Genomic DNA, 20,520 nt, shown 5'->3' on the forward strand with positions numbered 1-20,520 from the left:
ACCTAGGTCCCATCCGCGGGATGGAATCTGATTCGCCCTTCCTTCCTTCTTTCCTGTTTTGCCCCTGGCGTTTCACAACATTTTATCTTGCGCTTTATTCTTTCTCCGCAACACAACTTTCCTGATTGGGTGCACACTTGAAGGGTCTCGAACAAGATTGCATTTAGTTGCACTCTGCTTGCGCGAAAGAAGCACAACAGTGGGAAAAACCAATTTGTCATCACGGCTGAGTACTCTACCCCGCCACGGTGGTCTTACCCCTACTCTGTGGGTTTGTGTTTGTGCGTTCGACGTTGAGCGCGGGGAGAAGCTCCGTGCAGTGAAGTGAGTGGATTCCTGTGTCTCGTTGCGAACAAGCTGCATAATGTGTTCATCTTTCATGATTTCCGTTCCGACGAAGCACAAGGAGTCGCACGCACTCAAAAATTTGGGCAGGGAGGTTCGCAACGGCCTGGTTGATAGCTGGCGTGATGAATATCCGACTTTTCGCTTTTCATTTTCATGAGTTCCTGCGAGTGACTGTTTTCTAAATTAAATGTGTACATCGAGGCGCATTGATATGACAATTCAAAGTTCTGTTGGGAGAACTGGATTGCGCCGTCATCAGTCCCACTATAGGGTGACCTGAAGCGCAGCATCCATAACTGCGAAGCAGGGTAGAAATACTCGCTACTTTAACCGGAGCAGTTCAGTTCATCTGCTACCTCGCTCTTCCATTTCTTGTCCTCAGGGCTAGTATGCTTTCTAATTTCATGGCTCGAGATACAGAGGCAACTAATATTTTTTTATTTATTTATTTATTTATTTCGTGTACCCTCAGGGCCAGATGCATTATAGAGGGGAGTGGTTACAAAAATTTCAGAAAAAAAATGTACAGTGCAGCAAACTAATAGCTCCTAGTTATACATTATTAGCTGTTGGGTTCTTGGTGTGCTGGTTAATAGTATATAATACACAAAATACAGCGCAGCAATACAGTGAATAGATCTGACGTTGACACCAGCTACTTTATATTGCCTTATATTGATTAATTTCTTTATAATATTTGTTGAAAATAACACTTGGGCGATTTCTTGAGTAGCATGATTTTGTGAGAAAGCACATGCAATTTTCTGGAAGCTTTTCCATGAACTGTAGCAAGCCCTTGCCCTCAAAAGCACAGGAAGTCTTTTGTTGCGGAATCAACGCTACGCTAGGTGTGAGCGGTTTCGCGGAGCCCCGAAGAGCCCCAACTGCGCATGCGCGAGGAGCGAGTGTGAGACAGTTACTGCGTAATTTCCTTTCCTCAAATACAATTTTCACTTTCTTCATTGCGGCCCCTCTTTCTTCTTTCACTCCCACTTCCTCCCTTCCTCTATAGACGGATGACGGCTGTCCACCGAGATATGTGAGGGAGTTACTGCGTAATTTCCTTTCCTCAAACAGAATTTTCATTGTCTTCATTACAGCCCCTCTTTCTCTCTCCTCTTTCACTCCCACTTCCTCCCTTCCTATATGGTGCGGTTCAGGTGTCCACGGAGGTGACAGAGAATTACTGCGCCATTTCCTTTTTCCAAAAAGCGTTGCGTTCAAAGGGCAAGACATTGCGCCGAAAGAATGGTGGCGTTCCGTGAACTCCCTGGCAGCGCTACAACGCGCTGTCGCATTGCACTCCTAAAGGCGAAGCTTAAGCGTCATTACGTAGCAGTTAATTAGTATTTAGTAATTAATCAGTAATTAGCCAATAATTAGTCATTTGAAATCACTCAGTAATTAGTACTTAATTATGTGTGGCGTCATTCAGTGGTGACGTCAAGAGTGCAACAGAGGCAGTCAAAGTAGTGCGGAAAACGCTTCCGCCTCTACGCATTTTAGACAGTCAAAGCGCCCTCAGAGATGCCGCCGCCGCTGCGATTGCCGCGCCGTTACTTCCACAATTTTACTCAAAACATAGACGTGGTCCCCAAAATACAAAACCCGAGTGCGGAGCAGTGGGAGACTCTGCTGTCCAGCGACCGCTGTGAAGACCAACAAGGTCTGGTACGGCGAGCTCAACGGCGGCAGTGGCCAGCGGAGCCCTGAACTGAGGGCAACCGACCACTGATTACAGGCGGGCGACTTCGACAGAGATGGCTCCTGGGGGTAGAACCAAGACGTCTCTGAAGATGCCCCCAAAGCGCAGGAAAAACCATTAATGTAAATAAAGTTTTCCCTTCCTTCGCGATGGCCATTGGTCAAACCACAGCCATTTTGTTTAGCAATGCAGTCACTGCATCGCTGTCATCCCACTGGAAAAGTTCTGAGGGCGCTTAACTTACTTGGAGGAATGCGAAAGCATGCGTTTGAGGAAAGGAAATGGCGCAGTAGATCTCAAATCTGAACATCTCGGTGGACACCTCAATCGCACATTCAGGGAAAATGCAGTCTCACGAAGTATGCAATTGAAGGTCGATATGTTATTGGTCCGAACCCCTGTCGCAAGCTAACCTCTAACTTGACTAAAACATGTAGCTATATGCAAAGAGAAATGCTAAGAAACCACCGGGAATGCTGTATGATTAACTGTTGTACAAAATTTTCGCGAATGCGTTCGGGAATACTGCCGCCACATGGAGGTAACCGGTGATGACAACGCTGGGATTTTGTGTGAGTCGGCGGTATTTGTACGAACCTTAGTCTGCACTCATTACCGGAAACAGTTCTGTTTCGAAAGGCTCCTAAGCGTCGTCCAATTTTGAGTGAACTAGATACTGCACCTACGCTGTAACTAGGCAAAGTTCTTTTATTCTCTCTAATTTTCTTTCTCCGTACTAGTTCTAAGTTTTATTGCTTTATGAGAAGCTGGAAGCCCACGGCTTCCTTTTCATCCGACTGGGTCTGAGATCTAATCTGTGAACAGAGGAAATATCACCAGTACAAAAAACATACTTTATGGTGGGCGAAGAAGAATAAATAAAAATGAAGTTGCCCTGCCAGCACTACCTAAGTATACAGAATGGGAAGCGCATGCTGCACTCTCTGCTCTTACCTATATAAATTATGATGCGCGAAGCACAAAAAGTATAAGAGAATAACTTATCACATCCGCGTCCTACCACAATACACATAACATTACAGGTGCAAAGGAGGGTACTCAGAATCAAACCAGAGTATAAATTGGAAGAACGCACCATACAAAAAAAAATATGGTATCATGCTATTAGCGTTATCAACGAAAAACGTCGACTAGCACATTCGCGAACTTTTGCGCAGGGTACCAAACAGAACATAAATAATTAAAAGATGCTTTTTGATGTGTGGTATTTTATTAGATATCACTAAGCAGTGCTTGGGTTAAAATACATTTAAGTGCAGTTACTAAGGAACATACTCTGGATGTTTTAAGACGATCGCCACTTTTCGAATTTCGATGGAGGTGAAATTCTAGAGGCCCTTGTACTGTGCGATGTCAGCTTAAAGAACCCTTGGTGGTCGAAATTTCCAGAGCCCTTCACTGCGGCGTCTCTCATAGCCTGAGTCGCTTTGGAACGTCAAATTCTCATAAACAAAACCAAACTAAACTTTTATGAATCGCTATTTTATAAAATTTCACACAGTACTTCCCTCTCAGCTTCCGTACCCTCTATATTCGTTCTAACTAGAGAACTTCCCAGTGATTACTTATGATAACATCTATTGAATCTTCAGTTTATTATGGCAGGTCATAGGTTTCACAGTCTGCCTTATTTGAACAAGCGTGGCATAAATCGCCACTTTACGCTTGTAGAGCTGATTTGTAGTAGAAATTTCTCATTACTTTTGGAGTCCGAGTAATTTAGAATACACTACTCTTCAGAAGACAGAAGGTTTTCGCTTGAGGTATTTGAGATTTGTAGTGGCTTTTAAGAGATTTCTTTTTTATGTGACAAGTTATCCTTACTTACGCAAGCTTGCATTAAGTTGGAGAATATTATGTGCACCAGGTAATAAAAAAAAAAGATACATTCCTCAACGAAACGAGTGGTGCCTCCGTTATTCGAGTTTTGAAGTGTGCAATTCTTAGAGTACAGCAGTGTTCTACGGATATTCCTGTGTAGGTTTGAATTGTTTTGCTTCTTTGGTGACATCGACAGCGTAAGTTTTACTTCACGCTCCCCAAGTGGCGTAATGTCGTGCGTCGCTGCAACCTTTCACCCATGACGGGGCTCTGTGAACAAAATGACCGTGTTGTTTTAGTCTTTCTTATTTCTATTTCAATTTCATCGGCACATTCAGGCCCTTTGATGTGATAGCGAACTGTGCTGACACTAAAGCTAAAAATCCCTCGTTAAATAAAGCGGTCTACGTTGAAGGTCACTTAGCAGCGTAACACAGTCTGCCAATCTCTATGAAGGTATTCAAGGTTTCGTTCCACAAGCTGTTGTCCAACCTTCCAAACTTCCACACTTACATTCTCGTTTAGAGCGGCCCTGACAAGAGCAGGTGGCATTGCCGAGATTACACTAAATGCCCAGCACAGCGGGATTATTAGGTGAATACAATGCATCTTTTAATGGAGGTCAGATATATACAGAAACCATGATGAATCAGAGACACGCACAATTCGGCTTCACAATAACAGGGACAGCGGCGCTCGTCACGCCCAGCTGCGAAGCAAGGTTAGATGACCTTTTGCCATTAGATATTTCTAAAGCTATGCATTTCTCAGCTATCTCTCTAACCACAGAGGCGGTAAACTTTCCTAACTACCATCAAGAATACGGCGCTAAATGTGAAAAAAAAAAAAACGTAGCGGTGTGTCCAATAACTGTTTTATCTTGGGCTGTAATTTTTTATTAAGTGCTATGGAAAGACGTTGCGGTCAGATAAAAGAATGGCCTCTGTTTGAGAATACCTTAATTTGTATATAATCCATCAGTGTAGATACCCTTCCACAACCACTACGGCAAGCTTTGAATGCTGTTTTTAAACATTGAGAGTAGTTTCTTTGTGACCAACATTACATGTCGTACGTGGCACCATAGGACTTTGGCAGGTTTCCCAAGGCAATGAAAAATTTGTACGGTGCGCTCTCCGTGGCTGACGAAAACGTCAACAATGCGATGCGTTTAGTGTCGTCGATAGTCACACGCACTCTTCAACGATATCGTGCAGACTTAGTGAACAGGCGGCAGAAGTTTTTCGTCGGTAGTACAGGCTGGGTCAAAAAATGAGGGGACATTTTATTTGCCGGTAACAGCTTCCAGTCCTCGTATTTTATGAGACGACTGCATTGAGTAGCGCAAAAATTATTTAACAATCCTCTTGGAACCACTTCGGCACGAGGGAAATTACGTATTGGTATCGCCATGCCGGGACTCTGCTTGACTAGTTAAGACTTCGTTAACCACAAAACAGAAGGTAAGCTGTCATGACCAGTAAATTTCTTCTAATACCACTGTCGTACCATTTCTTGTTCTTTACGACGCAATGACGGGATATTTATTTATTTATTTATTTATTTATTTATTTATTTATTTATTTATTTATTTATTTATTTATTTATTTATTTATTTATTTATTTATTTATTTCAAAATACTGCAGGCCAATAGATTGGCCCATGCAGGAGGGGCTATACAAGGCATTGAAAATGACAAATACTAAGAGAATACATGAGGTTACAAACAATGAGCAGAATAACGAAATACAACGCTCATTCACTCGAGAAAATGCTTCTCAAGAGCTTTACTAAAATTTGAGGACTGGAAAATGGCCTCGGGAAGAGAGTTCCAGTCGGAAACAGTCCGTGGAAAAAAACTGTGCTTGAATGAGTCAGTCTTTGCAAAAATGAGTTCCAGCAAATGAATTCTTGAATGGTGTGTTCGGCGCGACAATTGTTTGAGAATTACGGGGCGGGGTATGTTTAGTTTATGTGTTAAAAGGTTATGCATAAACAACAGACGGGAAATTTTTCTGCGTACTTCAAGTAATGGAATATGGTTGGTTTTCATTAGTGTTGTAGGTGAGTCTAACCTCCTGTATTTGTTATAAATAAACCTAATCGCTTTCCTTTGCACCATCTCTATCTTGTGTATGTCTTTCTTTATGAATGGATCTTATAATACCGAAGTGAACTTTAATTTGGACCTAATGAATGTTGAGTATGCAAGGAGTTTAACTTTACTTGCGGCATCCTTAAGCTTCCGCCTTAAGTAGCAAAGCTTAGAAAAAGACGAGGAGCAAATGTCTGCAATGTGTGAAGTCCATGTTATGTCATGAGTTAACGTTACCCCTAGATATTTATATTGTGTAACCTCGTGGATTACATGATTTTGCATGATGCCCGTAAGCCAAGCGTATGCCAAAAATATTTCCACTTGAGCGGAACGGCATACCTTTCATGGTTGAGTAGAAGAGCGGCTCGGAGTTCACTTTCTGAAGCCCATTTTGGGGTTTTATGACTCTTCATAAGTGAAGAAAATAAATCTAGGAAGTGATTCTGTGCACCCGACAGGCCCACACCTGTTTACAGCTGTCAAGGTTCTACAAAATCTGAATCATTGAACAACTCCTCAAAACGGACCTAATTCACGTTTGCGCTGACGTACTTCCATGTGCTTCGAAGCGATAAACATCCAAACATCACTGCCTTTGATCAAGCATTGGACATTGTACACTTGAAACAGTTCAACTGCAAGCTGCGTTTTCATGAGCCCGTAATGAAGCGGGAGATACCTAATGCCTGAAGAAAACACGGGCTGAGGCAATGTGCAAATAATCGTCTATTCAAATAATGACCACACGTATAATCGCCATGCGTTTGCTCGCCCGCATTCGCGGAAATCAGTGGTGGGCTCTCCAAGTGGTCGTCGGAATTTTCGACGAGTGCTTGGATTGTACACAAATTGGGTGGCGTGTCGGAGGACGGAGCTCTTCCGTCAGCGTAGTGCTTTCACTCCTAATTAGAAACGAATCCGATTATCACGTTCGAGCACGAAAACAAGGCACTCTGAAAAAAATTTTGAAGCATTCATAAACCATCCCAAACTTTGCTGTTTACCGTCAGGCACTTCTAAATACGCGCTAGCTGGCAATCCTCTAACACAGCGACACAAGCGATTAGTTAGGTACTGAGCGCGTAGTTTAACCCGGAACACTCTGTTATCTGGCATTTCATCTGCTTTTATTCCGTATGCGTAAGGAACATTTTGTGCTGTGTTTTTTCATGTCCGACTGTGGTATAGTATAACACTGCAGCTTTCTCCAAAGTTTATGGCATTTCCTGTGTGCTTTAAAACTTCATCAACTGTGCTTCCACCAATCCCCTGTTTTACATTCAGGTCTGAAAGATACGTTGTGGAGATCATGCAGAGCCTTGCATTATACACTTTTGGTCGAAGAAAATAATGCACACAGTTAAGCTTTTACATCCCAAAGACTTCCTTTCGGGACTTCGCAGCATTAAAAAACTCTGCCAATCCCACGAAGTGTAACCAGGCATAAGCCAATTTTTTCATCCAATTTTTGGTCAGGCTCTAACGAAATAAAGGAATGAGAGCAAAACCAAAGCGGGTGTCAGTTTTATGGGACGCTTTACCATACCCATTTCTAGAAAGAGAGCAGTCAGGAAAATAAGCCTCAAAATTTAGGTTTTCAAAAATGGCTTAAAGCCCTTTATGACGAGCAAAACTCGCGTCACGACGCAGCTTTATCTTTGATGCTTGCTTTTGGTGGCGGAGATCTTAGACTGCGTGCACGATATGAAAAGTAACTGTTACGCTTTGAAAGCCCGTCAAGGATGGCGCAGGAAAAATTGAGAAATAACATTTTTTTCTCATTTCCGAGCAAACTCTAGTATAAAAGACAAATAAATGAACAAGTACAAGCGGAAGCATTTCACACGCAATTTTAAAAGTAGTAAGAAGTGCACGAATGCTCTTAAGAATATCTAGCCAGATAATGTAGGATGATATATTAGGAACAGCGTTATTAATGCGCATGCATTTCTAGGCTATGTCGGCGGGGTTCGCAGCAGCTCAGGCGTTCTCAGAAGAGGTAGCATGAAACGATTAGTTGTAATCGAAAGAGGATGATGTGAGGATGCTGCCCAAATAATAATCATTTCGATAGGATCATTAGTCAGTTAATTCGAACCAAAAATGCAATAAAAACGTTGAAATAGCGCGGACGTCGGTAAACTGAGTGGACGGGAAAATAGCTGTGGACGGCAATATAGTGCAAAAATATGCAAAAGAGTGAAAATAAGGTTTGAAATTAATTTAAATGTATTTGATGAGTGATAATTATTCGAACAAATGTTTCATTGAAATAGATTAATTGGTTAATTAATTATCAGCAAAAAACATTGGACGGTTTAATAGGCTGGACGGGGATATAGTAAGTGGACGGAAAAGCAACCACGGCGCTAAATTTGAAATAACGTTAATTGAGATAAAAGAAGGTATAATCAGAGTAGATAAGTCGATCTTTAATTAAAACATACGATAATTACGCTAAATCGGTAGTTAAATTAATTAACAAACAAAAAGAAAATGATAAAGAGAGGCAAAGAGAGGCGATGAGTGCCGAGGAGGCGCCAAGGCTTTCGCAATCTCCCATATCGGGTCGGCGCAGTGATCTCCAATTTTTTTAAGTAATCGCAACCATGAAACCTTTCGGTTTCCTAAGTGATATTTTTGTTGACTATCCTCCATATTACCATTACATTGGAATATATTCTACTGCAAGCGGATAAGTTTGTGAAGAAAAGAATGTACAGAAACCCTCAAACGCACAACAAAGCGCTCTGTTGATAAAGCGTCTTTGCTTTGTGTGATCGTTCAGTCAGTCCACGAAAGGAATAGATGAGATGCACTTGGAGGCTAGCGGAAATTCTGTGCCGAGTGCTCGTGTTATGCAAGATTACGGCATGCTATAGAAGGCGGCTATTTCCCGTTTGCTGAAAATGAGTTTTGTGATTTATAACCTTGCTGGAGCGAGCGGTGCCGATGACCTGCACTGTCTGATGTGAACTGTTCAGCTTTATTTCCAAATGAACGCGTGTCACGAAAGATCGTTGGTTAACAGCTTCTTATGCTTGGAGCTCGGGATACTCGACATTTCTGCTTGCCGGTTTGTTATCTTTGAAAAATGGAATGTGTCTAGAGGGGCTTGATGGTGGTTCACGATGCTCAATCACCACGCGGTGCGACAAGAAGAAGACACAGCACAAACACTGACAGCTGCGCACGGTTGTTGGAAGACAGAGCTCGTGGTGATCGCATTCTTCCCTTGTTCTCCTGCGCTGTTGACCTACGTCCTAACACAAGAAACCTTCCAATCGACACATTTTATTTTACCGCGTTATTAGGTTTTTTTCAGTTTTGTGCCGCTGGCATTGGCGTGCGCTAGGCGACCGCCGGTCACTCAACGCTAAAAATGCACTTCGCACTTACGAGCTCAGGGTCCCTATCCAGCCCCTCCTGCACAACTCAACATCTGATTACGAGTAGGACGCGCCAACCACTAGGTAACCGCTTCGGTGGGCTAGTGGTTAAGGTCTCCGCTCTAATATGTATTGATTTCTTCGCGATCCCAAGCCAGCCAAAGTTGGATCATTCACGTTAGAAATCGTAAGCGCTCTGTGATTTGTGTAAACGTATGGCTGAAAAGTGGGAGTTTTGTACTTGTACATAACGTATACCGTTTTCGTTAAATCTTTGTTTCTTTGTTCGCAGCCTCCTTCATTAAAACAACATAGGAGTCGTGAAATCTGCCAAGACAGGGAAAAAAATGGAAAAAAATTCAACCATGATGCTTGAGCATGAAAGTCGTTGAGCTTCTTGTTCTCCTCGTTTTTCGTTGTTCTGAGCGTACCACTAACTTAACTATTTTATAAAAACAGTGGCGAAAAATCGTTGATTACGGCAAGCATCATTGTCATATGAAATAGAGGCGTTAAGTGCAGTGTCTGCCTTTACTTATGTTGCAATAAAGTGTCTTACCCCTACTCTTCGCATCTGTTCTTTCTAGTGCCGCCTACAGAATTCGTTATCAAGGACGCCAGCGGCAAAGTAGTACGAGACTCGGTTGGTCCCTACACGGAAGGCGATAACCTCTTCCTCGTGTGCGAGATCATTGGAGGTGAGTGATGCACTTGCACTCTAATTCGGAAAGATTATTTTTGGAGTGCTCCCACAGCATATGTACGCTAAATCACTGCATGTGGCCACCTATTCGCTGCAGTTTAGGCGCGTGCGTCAGCGGCCTGACCATGTCGCCTATCTCTCAGCCACCATGATGAACCGCTTTGGAGGGACTGCACTTTGCAGCGCCTTCATACCCCGCCTTGGCACTCTTACAATAATAAAATAAATTGAAACAATACATATAAAGAAAGACCGGATGCGCCAGGCTACCTGAATATTACTCCCTTTGTGGCATAAGATGAAAAACCTGCACTGAGTGTTTAGGCGCCTAATATCTGATTTGTTAACTAAAGATTCCAGACATCACAAGCATCATAACATTAGCGCCAATCAGTAAAGGCGCCTTGATGATAGTATTTGATGAATACAGATAGCTGTTTATTGAATCTAAACATACCATCGAAACTTCAGTGAGCGTTACCAGTGCCTTAACAACAAGAGAGCGCGGTGTTCTAAGTTCTCCAGGCTATTGCCGATGCGCGACTATTTTTAAAGTGCAGCTGTGGGCTGACCATAGGAGGTGTTTCGCCGCTTCAGTTCAGTAAAAGTTACGTCTTAATAACCTTGAACGTCACTAGCTTTCTAAGCGGTGACAAGACCTAACATCTATCATAAAATTTAATGAAGAGTACTGCTACATAGACGAAAACAGAAGGACACAGAAAAGCATTAAGCTTTCAAGTTGCTTATTAGTCGTCCAACAACACGTAGATACCGAGACAAAAACACGCAAGAAGAATGAGTGCAGGGGCACAAATCACGGATAACTACATATGCATAAAATGATCTCACAAAGTAATCTAGCTTGCCCGTACAGATCGATAATTTTATGTAGTTATCTGAGATATGTGCGCCTATTTACATCGTCGATGTTTTTGCAGCGTGATTCTGTCCCCTACACGGCGAACAAGGCAAGTTCAAAGTACAGCATTTCTGTATGCCTGCCACTCTGTATTCGCCTATATGGCATTCTTTTTTTTTATTTCGTAAAAATAAATTTCGTGCACTGCATTTTGATCAACACAACATCCTTTATAACGTACGCAGCAAATATGGCGCTTTATACTGCTGACCTTATATCACTGAAATCGCGAAACGCTTAAAAACAGTGGCACAGCTGGGCTTTAAACCAGCCATGACACCATTTTTCAAACTTAAGCTGTTTATTGCATGTTGTTTGCAAGGAAACAGCAGTTTTCACTTGGTAGCGGGGCGCTGGAAGCGGTAACGGAACACGTCTACTTAGGGCAGATAGTGACCGCTGATCTGGATCATGAGGGGGAAATAACTAGAAGGATAAGAATGGGGTGCAGCGGATATAGCAGGTTCTCTCAGTTCATGAATGGCAGTTTACCAATATCCCTCATGAAGAAGGTACACAACAGCTGTATCTTACCGGTACTCACCTATGGAGCAGAAATGTGGAGGCTAACGAAGAGGGTTCACCTTAGGTTGAGGACAACGCAGCGACCTATTGAAAAAAAAAAAAATAGTACGCCTAACGTTAAGAGGCAAGAAGCAGGTAGGGTGGTTAGGGAACAAACGCGGGTTAATGACATCCTAGTCAGAATCAAGAGAATGAAATAGGCTTGGACAGAGCATGTAATGCGAAGGCAAGATAACAGCTGGTCCTTATGGGTAACGGAGTGGATCCGAAGAGAGGGCAAACGTAGCAGGGGGTGGCAGAAAGTTAGGTGGGCGGATGAGATTAAGAAGTTTGCGGGGATATGGTAGCCGCAGCTGTCAAAGGAGAGGTTTAATTGAAGAGACATGGGAGGGGTCTTTGCCCTGCAGTGAGAGTAGTCAGTCTGATGATGATCAGTATGCATCTCAGAACAACTGGACAAAATGTGAGCTCACTTGGTGCAGCGAGTAATTTGCAATTGAGTTTTTAAAACTTCTCCACAGCCGTATAGCAGCCAAGCAACAGGGCCGCGCTCATGATCTATGACGACATAAGCCAAAGGTCACGTGCTTGCTCCCGACTGCAAGCTGCGCGTAGGCTAAGGGTACGGGGGGCTGAAGGGAGGAGTTGGAGAGATGATGCGGGGTTGCTATAGCACTGAGGAGCCCACATCCCCAGAAAGTGGAACAAAGACAACAAAGGCCCGTGCCGTCCCCTTTTCTGCCTAGCTTCTGCCCGATCTCGGCGACTTCACCACATTGCCTCACGGCCGGACTGGAGTAGGCGCGCTGTGCGCCGCACCGACCGTGCGCGCAGCAGTTTTGCAGCTGACGACGGCGCTGTCGGGTCATGACGTCACTCGGGCTGCTTCAATATGGCCATCGCTTCCAGGGGGAGGGGCTTAGAGCCACTCAAATTCGCGCATAGAGCCCTGCTTTTTTCTACAGTTCGCATAATAACACCGTGAAATATCGTTCGATGATTCACGACGACGGTACTCACGTGTTGTTTCTGCCTTCTGTAGAAGAAGCCTGGCCCCTCAAAACACGATAAAATGACCAAATATTTGTCTGCCTTGCGCTTGTTGTCATTCACCAAACCAATTCTGTTAGCTTGATTTTTTTTTCTTATTAAGCTGTCCTGCAGTCGAGCGGTATGTATATGCAGGTGGACATGAAGTTGTAGCTTAATATGCGTTCGTTTTTTTTTTATGGAAGTTGTGTGTGTGGGTTAGTGGGGAGGGGGGGGGGGGGGCATACATCAAGAACGTCTCCACGAAAAAGACTGTTTTCGGGTGTCAATAGATCTCGCCTGGAAAATTTTAGTTTAATTGTACTTTTCTGTTAGCGTGACTTCTCCCTAAGTGGTAACTATCTATCTTGTGGTCGAAACACATAGCGTATAAACGACAAACCAGCCAAACATGCTGACTACCGAGCCAGGTGTTTCCCGTATGGCGACGGGATTCTGCGGTGGTGGGCCCACTCTGTGACGTCCCCCGTTTTCCTAGGGCACGAAGAAAGTCAGGGAGAAGTCTTTTAGGTTAGGAAGGAAGCAAGTCTTTTATTTTTAAAATATTCAGCGATGCTATTTCCCTCATCGTTCCTTGGCGTCACACATGCAGTATTAAAGCAGCCCAGTTTCCACGTGAAGGTGTTTTCGCCTCTGTGAACAGCAATTTTAGCGTAGACTAGTAGTAGCTAACCAGGCAATGTTCCACTTTCATTTGTTTCAAGCAATTGAGGCGTGTGAACAATTTCCCTATAAAAGGTACGGCTTCATTAGTTTTGCACATTGCGAAAAACAGCACACAAAAATGTGCATTCTGTTGAGAGAGACGATATGTGGCCAGATTATCACCTTATGCCGACGCCGAAGCGGACAGAAAGTACAGCCCTCTCCACTCTCCAACCTATACCCGTTGCCTCCCATCCTCTCTTCCTAATCTCTCTCCTGGTGTCCCTCTCCCCCAGTCTCTGGAAGTGGAGAGGCGATTTCCCTCTATTCACTTTGCCAACTGGAAACCGCGGTTTTGAGACGGACAGGTGACTAAACAGACGGACAGCTTTGTCTAACACGGAGTCTCCAATGCGAACGCAGTAAAAACAACTGGACAACACGGCACAGTCGCGTCTTTGGTCGTACGGCAGGAAGTGTATACATCTGGCTGGTAATCCGGGCACAGAGAGGAAGGTGTCAGGACATTCCCTACTCTTTATAATGGAGCGCCCGGAAGTGATTAGGCTGTGGGAAATGAGAAGGAAGCGGGCTCGGGCGAACATTCTGCGACGAGAAGGGAACGATTGAGTGTGTAAGCCACAGCTCCTGTCAAGGTAAGCACTTTGCCATGTTCCTTCCGATGGAATGTCTTGCCGTGTTTCTATGGCACAGAAGTGGCCGGAAGACGAGACAATACGAAATAAAATGAACACAGATCAAGTGGGAGCCTAAGTCCGCAAACCAACGTTTCGAGAAGAGCACCAGAGGAAAATAAGTCCACTTGTCGAAACATTGCCTAGCGGACTGCGTCTTCCCCTCAACCTGTGCTCATATTGCTTTTTGCTTTTCTTTCCGCGTGGTAGAGAGGTACCAGGAAAAACAAGCCCGTCTCGCAAATGTCACCGCCGGAAGGAAGGACTGACTACGTGTGCGACGCATAGCTCATGAGCGGCTGACACACCACGCCGCCATCCGAAATGCAATGCTGAACTGACTGACAATAGGAAACCTGTCAGTCGTGGTACCCAAACGGAAAAAAAATGAAAGTAACCTCCTGTAAACCACCACCTCAAAGTGCCAGTAAGTTTGGCCGTCGTATCTGAGGCCTTCTGCCGCAAGATTCCAGGCGCCTAGTTTGTGCTGTCTGCGGAGTTTCGCGCTCTTTCTTGTAACGGAGCGCCTCCTACGGCGAAAACTTGAAAACACTGTGTGACAGGCTGAATAGGAGCTGCCGTGCTGTCACTTGTTCGCACCGCCGCGCCGCACTGAGAGCACGTAAAGAATCCCTTTTGGCTTTTGTCTTTTCTTCGGCTTACGTCCGCCTTTTGTTGTCTTTATTTTATTTTTTTTTGTAAAGATCTTCCGCAGTGCACACAGTACCATTACCTTTACGGATACTTCCGAATTCTTGAAAATAAAACTACGAACGGAAGCTTAACGCGAACTTTCTGAAGCCGGCAAAATCCTGTCTAGGATTTCTCGAAGGCCCACTTTTCCGGGGTTTACAGAATGCAGGCAGGTATAAACAGTAGGGGTTCGGTCTGACCCAGAAGAGGATCACTAAGAAAAAGAGCTACCAACAAGCCTCCATTTTTGTTGCTTTTCATACAGACATGAATATTTTAAAATTGCTCTTCGCTTCTTCGAAAGATGTCCGGAAAAGGTTTTTTATTGGGAAGATATGAATCGCCGAGTTTGCTGCGCAGCTGTCGGCTACAGTTTAATGCGTCGGACACATAAAAAGCCTGGCACATAGCTACGAACCACTTCCAAGTTCTGCGGCAAGACAAATAAAATGGTCGTTTTAGGCCTTGGTTGTCGAGCGAAGGAGGGTCATATTTTGCTACAGATGCGCTGAAGAATGCACTACATTTATAAAGCCAGTCATTAAGGCTCAATTGGCTTCAAGCCAATCCTAACCTGAAATTAACGTTCTCTGAAAAGTTATTTTACAGGCATGATGAAATAATTTCTTGGATATGCAGTTATGCAGCTCGGTTCGTGTAATAAATGTTACAAACTAAGAGACAAAAAAAATAGGCCCTCTTGGGCTATATTAAAATGGCCGTGTGAGACTGCTCAGTGAATGCGCCTAGTCGGATAGAGTTTTTACGAACACACCAACTAAATATTAGAGCTCCATAGCCAGCTGAGAACAAGGAATAACAACCTAAAGCTGGCTTTCCTTTTGTTTCAACTTCTTAAAGCTCTTGGCCTCTTCGTATAATGCGTCTACATGTATAGTTTTAAAAATGGCTCTTTATCATATGCTGCGCAATGTTCATGCGACGTCTGAACATAACTACAGCTAAACAAATCTCAAAATAACGAGCGGAATAACAAAATGGGTTGTGAGCCGCGCAGCATGCTCACAACCCTGCGCATCACGAGAGCCTTTACTGTAACTAGTCTCAAAACCTGCTGAATTCTAATAACAGCCGGATGAGCGAACGTCGGCAAATCAGGCCGTCTCCTGCTACTGTTTTTCACCCTTTTCCATCCGCTAGCCTTTGTGCGTACTCCGCACGCGCAATGAAAGGAAAAGAGCACCTAAGGACTACACACCCTGGAAAATAGGAGGACAGAAATTGGTTTCCTTTCATTCGCGAGGCTGGGCTTTATAGAAACTCCAGACTCTCAGCTCCAGGCCATTCCTGGCAATCTAGCGGCCGACACGAGAGACCGCTGATTCAGGTCCGGCAAAGTGGCGCGCGCCAGGTTTTCGTTACTCGTGCGTTGTAGAAGAGCACCTCTCCTTTTGGCCCGTCGTGATGCCGCCTTGTGAAGGGCGAAAAACGGAATAAGAAGCACCTAAATAGCTTTTGTGAGTTCCATTGCTTTTTTTTTATTATCACTGGAAGGCCCATACATTGTCGTTTTATTTTATTTTTTTGCGATGGAATTAGACAACGCTCCGCGAAGAGCATTATCGATCAAAAACCCAAAAACTGGAAAAAAGTGGCCAAGACAGTGGTCGTTTGTTCGAAGCATTTCATTCACAACCACTTCTTCCTTCCCAGTAAGCATAAACAGGCAGTATGACTCAGTGCCGAGGCGGACTGACACCCACAGAAGGAGTCGAAACCTGCATTCTTAATTGGCTCACTTAGCTGCAGCTTTACGGCAAGCGGATCCAATTCGCCTTTTCTCATGACATCAATTTATTCTGCACTAACATGGCAATCGCAGCCGACTGCAGAGAAACGCAGCGTTGCAATATTCAATCATCAGAGAAAAGTCGAAAGTGAAAATTTATCTATGCGGGATCAGTTTGGTCAAAACGCAGAAGGCCTTGCCTGTAGCAGTGAAAAAATGCTGCATGCAGGTGCTTGCCCCTTTCAGAAATCTCGATAGCTCATGTACACTGGACTGCCCCCACGATGGGCTCTCTGAAGGTCATTTTATCTTTAGACAGACCTCGTACGGCGCACTAGCAGTCCGGACTTCTCTACGCCCACAGCAAGGCTTTGGCGTGGTCCATGTTGTTCTTCAGCCCGATTTGGATGAGGTGATTAGTTCCTATCAAGCGCTCACCTTCGACGAAGTACCGCAATCACAAACCGCAGCCACGAAATCGAAGCACGGCAACCAAGCGAAAGTGTCGCTGCAGATCGGGTGTGGACTGCCATCTTTGTATTTTAGTCTTGCCACACACGTAACGTTTTTCCGTAGTTGCGAATGCAGCAGCGTTCTCCACTAATGACAGCAGGTCGTGTTATGACGTAAGCTACCGCATCTCATTAGCCCCGCCCCACCCGACAAGTAAACGAACAGCCGTGTGCAAGCAGTCCTATTGCCAATCGGGCGTTGTGCCTGGTATTTAAAAGTTGAGGTGGTACTGGCTACCATGCGAGATAAATAAAAAAATTAGCCAGCAAAGAACGCGATTACGTCAGCGATGAAGTTTCACTCTGTGCGGTCGATAAGAGGCGCCAAGGTTTAAGCGTGCAAGGGATCACGAGAGCAGATACAAAGGTGTGAAAAGGGTGAAGATTTAGTTTTGATTTCTTTTAAACAGACTCAGTCTTTATTTTTTTTTTGCTGCTGGGGATTCGTGAGCAATGTAATTTCATATCAAACTCAGCTCATGCCGCACCTTTATTTAAAAGTGTTTCAGGGTTATTTTAAAGCTTATTCACTTACTTACCCATAAATCGTATCATGGGCATCAAGGTGCAGTGTTCTAAAAGTTATCGCAGTGAAACAAGAAGGAAATTTCGAAAATTTTAATGGCGAGAAGATACCGCAGTGACTAATACTAATGATTGATTAATAAAGTTCACCAAATTTCTTGGAGCTACAGCTTGAGCGGAGGTCATTGCGCATCCACTCGACAGCCTGAAGATAGCAGCCGTCTTTTGTTGCAGAAGCAACACTACGCTAGGTGCCAGCGATTTCGCGGAGCCCCGGAGAGCCCCAACTACGCATGCGCGAGGAGCGAGTGTAAGACAGTTACTGCGTAATTTCCTTTCCTCAAATACAATTTTGATTCACTTCATTACATCCCCTCTTTCTCTTTCTTCTTTCACTCCGACTTCCTCCCTTCCTGTGCGGTGCGGTTCCGGTGTCCACTGAGATGACAGAGAATTACTGCACCATTTGCTTTCCTCAAAAAGCGTTGCATTCAAAGGGCAATGCATCGCGCCGAACGAGTGGTGGCGTTCCGTGTACTCCCTGGCAGCGCTACAACACGCTGTCGCGTTCCACTCCTGAAGGCGGAGCTTAAGCGTAATTAATTGCAGTTAATTAGTATTTAACATCAATCAATAACTAGTCGTTAATTAGTGATTTGTCATTACTTAGTAATTAGTCCTTAATTATGTGTGACGTCATCCAGTGGCGACGTCACAAGTGCCACAGAGGCAGTCAAAATGGTGCGGAAAACGCTTTCGCCTCTACGCACTTTAGACAGTAAAAGTGCCCCCCGAGATGCCGCCGCCGCTGGGATTACCGCGCCGTTGCTTCCGAAATTCATCTCGGGATGGCCATTGGTGAATCCGCAGCCAATTTTTTTTAGCCACTAACAGAGTTCAGAAATTTTTAGGGCTTGCTGCGTGGATAAAGACGCTAATAGGATAGGTAGTTCTGAGCAAACAGTTTTAAAAACTGTGATGAAATTCTGTGTGTTGAAGTTGTTTTCAAGAGTGTGAAGCATTGCTAGATTACGAAGGTGCGTTGAATATTATTACCCTGCCGGATAGTGTACGGTCAAAAAAGAATCCAGCGATTTAAAACAAGTTTTCTCAACGCCTTGAAACAAATGGGATACTAATGCCACACGGAGGTAGACATGGAACAAATCAGTAGATGAAACAAAAAAAATTTCTAAGGCCATTCTTTACTTTTGTGCTGAAGACTTAGCGTCAAAACAATCCGGGTACGCTGAACTCGCAATCTCAAGTTCTTATCAAACATATAAATAGCGTCAAACCATAAAAGACGAGCAAAAAAGGCTGAGGCTTAACTTGGTTAAGCCTGGAGAATGCGAAGCATCATCGTGTCGCGTAATTTGGAGGCGCACAACCACAGCGACGGCGCGAGGTGGGCCCCCGTTTCTCTACTGTCGTGACGTCATCGTGTCACGTGGTGTGGCAACATCGTGTCACGTGATTTGGAGGCGCACAACCACAGCGACGGCGCGAGGTGGGCCCTCGTTTCTCCACTGTCGTGACGTCATCGTGTCACGTGGTGTGACGTCATGTATCACGTGATTTGGAGGCGCACAACCACAGCGACGGCGCGAGGTGGACCCCCGTTTCTCCACTGTCGTGACGTCATCGTGTCACGTGGTGTGACGTCATGTATCACGTGATTTGGAGGCGCACAATCACAGCGACGGCGCGAGGTGGGCCCCCGTTTCTCTACTGTCGTGACGTCATCGTGTCACGTGGTGTGACGTCATGTATCACGCGATTTGGAGGCGCATAACCACGGTGAAGGGCTGCAGTGGTAGCTAAAGTAGTATGCTTCGCATAAAAAAAGCGGATACGCAAGGGTGAAAGTTTGAGGTGGCAGACGTCACCTAGGCCCCCCACTGGACGCGGTATGAGATAGCTTGACAGTAATCCCGGCGGCTGATGGGCAATCTGCGCAAAGATCCTCGGTAACCCTTGGCTTGTAAATACAAGCCACCTGGATGTGACCAACTGCATAAAAGCGACATACTCACTAGGCGTAGTTTTTCAAAACGCGTTCATTCCTGCCTAGAGTTAAGTGTCTGGCGCAATGGCGGCATAAGGTTAATATCCACGAACGACACGCGTTCGTTATCGGCAATCTCGGAAATGACCGAAACGAAAAATGGGAAGAGTGGGAAAGAAACCTGAAATGCGGAATACCTATTTGTGTTTACCGTTCTTGACAACTGTAAACCTGATAAGGAAGACAGCAGTTATTAGTCAAAAATATTCAGATATCCCACGGTTCAATATTGTGCTTAACTGCTAGCAGCATTAGCCACAAGAAAGTTCACTTCGACTCGGCTTTTTTTCCCCTGGAATCATCTTGACAGATCCAAAAAAGGAATTGTTTCTGACAAATTCACAGGCCCGTAAGTATCTCTACTATTCCATAAAGTGCCTTTTGGCATGGTATTTAGTGCGCATGCCTGTGCAAAAAGAGAAGTTCATTCTGTTTCGAATGGATTCAACGAGAAACGCCTTCGGTATTTCGTAAAGCAAGGTGCTAGCCTCAAACATAATTACGACTGCCTTGCCTGTCGGAGAGCCTGAAAACAGTTCAGATCCAATATCGCTCATTACGGCGCCGAAATAGGCCGTGGAATGTCACCAAAACACAAACTGTAATAAGCAAACGCTGAACTGCCATCGTTGCCGTGCCTGGGGTCAAGGCTGTGAAGGAAACCTTGACAGCTTCCTGACAGCGCCATCCTCAAAGTGTCAAATGATTGCCCTAAGGGTGGGCCTTCTTGCTTTGCTGTAACCGTTGATTGCTCTGAAGAAAAAAAAAACAAAAAAAAAACTCGGCACACGTTTTCGTGTGCAAAGCTGAGCAAGACACGTCTGACAGGTGAGCAAATCGAGAATGGCTTTCACCTTTCATTCCATTCACCTCAAGGAGTCACTAACTTCTCCACCCACGTGAAAGAAAGAAAGATTACGTCGCAACTATCGTTGATACAGCTTCGCCTCGGCCAAAGGCCTAAAATATGAATTTTTTTTTTACGTATTGGAAAAGTATCAAACAGAACTTTCAGAACGAAAAACTTCTAGCACAACGACCTTCCAACC

General features: G+C 44.5%; 1 protein-coding gene across 1 annotated transcript in view; it reads left to right on the forward strand.

Annotated features, from left to right (window-relative positions):
• LOC149340150 (cell adhesion molecule DSCAM-like) overlaps positions 1 to 20,520 on the forward strand; it is a 128,922-nt gene that overhangs the window by 70,693 nt on the left and 37,709 nt on the right. Inside the window, exon 3 of the mRNA XM_089550672.1 lies at positions 9,971 to 10,081. Within this exon, the coding sequence (XP_089406798.1) occupies positions 9,971 to 10,081 (111 nt within the window). The remainder of the gene's footprint in view (positions 1 to 9,970; positions 10,082 to 20,520) is intronic.

The sequence above is a fragment of the Amblyomma mixtum genome, chromosome 6 (genome assembly GCF_055824585.1).
Source record: "Amblyomma mixtum isolate Tamu chromosome 6, ASM5582458v1, whole genome shotgun sequence".
Taxonomy (NCBI): Eukaryota; Metazoa; Arthropoda; class Arachnida; order Ixodida; family Ixodidae; genus Amblyomma; species Amblyomma mixtum.